Consider the following 1,400-nt stretch of genomic DNA (forward strand, 5'->3'; position numbering starts at 1 on the left):
AAAAAAAAGAAAAAAAAAAAAAAAAACACAAAAAAAACACAACAAACCAGCACCATCAAAACTATTATTATTTAGAAAGCAGCAACACAAAAGGTATTACAGCATAATACTATACTGAGAGTTCATTACTAAACTATTCAATTGCTATTTCAGAAAAACAAGATGTGATACAGTATTCCAGTATTCACAGCCTTTTTTTTACTGTTATTATTCTGCCCAAAATACAACTTGAAGCAGGAAGGCTAAGCAATGTAATAGAGACTAAAAGGATGGTTTAGCTGAATAAACCCTGATACATGTCACTGAGACTGACATTTCATTTCTATTTCTCATCGTATTAACAGCTCTGAACATCCAATATCCAAAAAAATTACTTAGTTTCTATTTACTTAGAGGTAAGAGGATATATCACACATAGACACATCCCATTGCTTCACCTGTCCCTAACCAAGCACTCAGTGTTGAAGTGAGGCACTAAATTCTGCCCACTGTGCAATTAGAAGAAAGTAAAGTACAATATTAGAGAAGTTCATTGTCACCAAGATAGTCAACACTCACTTAACGTGAAGTCCTACCCCCAGGCTTCAGACAGATTTAAAGTTCTGTATTTAAAAATAAGCACTGCTTTGAACCAAGACAATAAAGAAGCCATTAGAAAAAAGTCTATTAAACACTTACCAGGAAACCTGCTATGGAGGTTAGCATCACAGTTGTATCCATTGAACTGAGCAGTCACCGAAAGCACTTTAATCGTCAGCAGGAGCAGTAACCATACCTGTTCCATTGCAAAACCTAGCAAAACATTAAGTGGTTATTACACACATCTGTTCACTGCATTAACAATGCTCACTGCAGACATTTAACCACTCAGGAGGTGATGGTCTCCAGCAAAGGAACTGGGGATAAAGCTCACAAACTTATGGGAACGAGGTCACAGACAGCAGGGCCCATTTCTTTACTTCTGAGTTAATGAGTAATTTCGATTAACTTCTACAACTTTTAATCATAACTCGTGTCGCAAAAAGAAGATACTCAGTTATGATATAAAAGAAAGGAAAAAAGAATCCCTCAAATATATTGACATATGAGAATTGCTTAAATATTTAAACTCCAACAGCTTTGTTTTGACATGTCAGTGTAAAAATTACCTAAGAAAGACATCTTGGCTAAAATAAAACAGTTTTTCTAAGTCCTTGAAAACCACAGAGATAAATGGTTTGCTGAGCAATTCTCAGGCTCAAGGTCCTAGAATAAAAATCAGTTCATATCTATTTGCCAAACATTTGTTCTTTGAAGCATGCCTGAAATTATATTGAGCTTACATAATGAGCTGGTACAGACCCTTGCACCTACTTGAATTGTATCTGGAAATCAGATTAGGATGACAGAATACATGAATT

General features: G+C 35.1%; 1 protein-coding gene across 1 annotated transcript in view; it reads right to left on the reverse strand.

The window, feature by feature from the left end:
• ZPLD1 (zona pellucida like domain containing 1) overlaps positions 1-1,400 on the reverse strand; it is a 109,575-nt gene that overhangs the window by 100,943 nt on the left and 7,232 nt on the right. Inside the window, exon 2 of the mRNA XM_027888599.1 lies at positions 679-792. Within this exon, the coding sequence (XP_027744400.1) occupies positions 679-792 (114 nt within the window). The remainder of the gene's footprint in view (positions 1-678; positions 793-1,400) is intronic.

Source organism: Empidonax traillii, unplaced genomic scaffold (assembly GCF_003031625.1).
Source record: "Empidonax traillii isolate 1590-97213 ecotype Southwest subspecies unplaced genomic scaffold, ASM303162v1 scaffold241:size891819, whole genome shotgun sequence".
In the NCBI taxonomy this organism is placed as follows: Eukaryota; Metazoa; Chordata; class Aves; order Passeriformes; family Tyrannidae; genus Empidonax; species Empidonax traillii.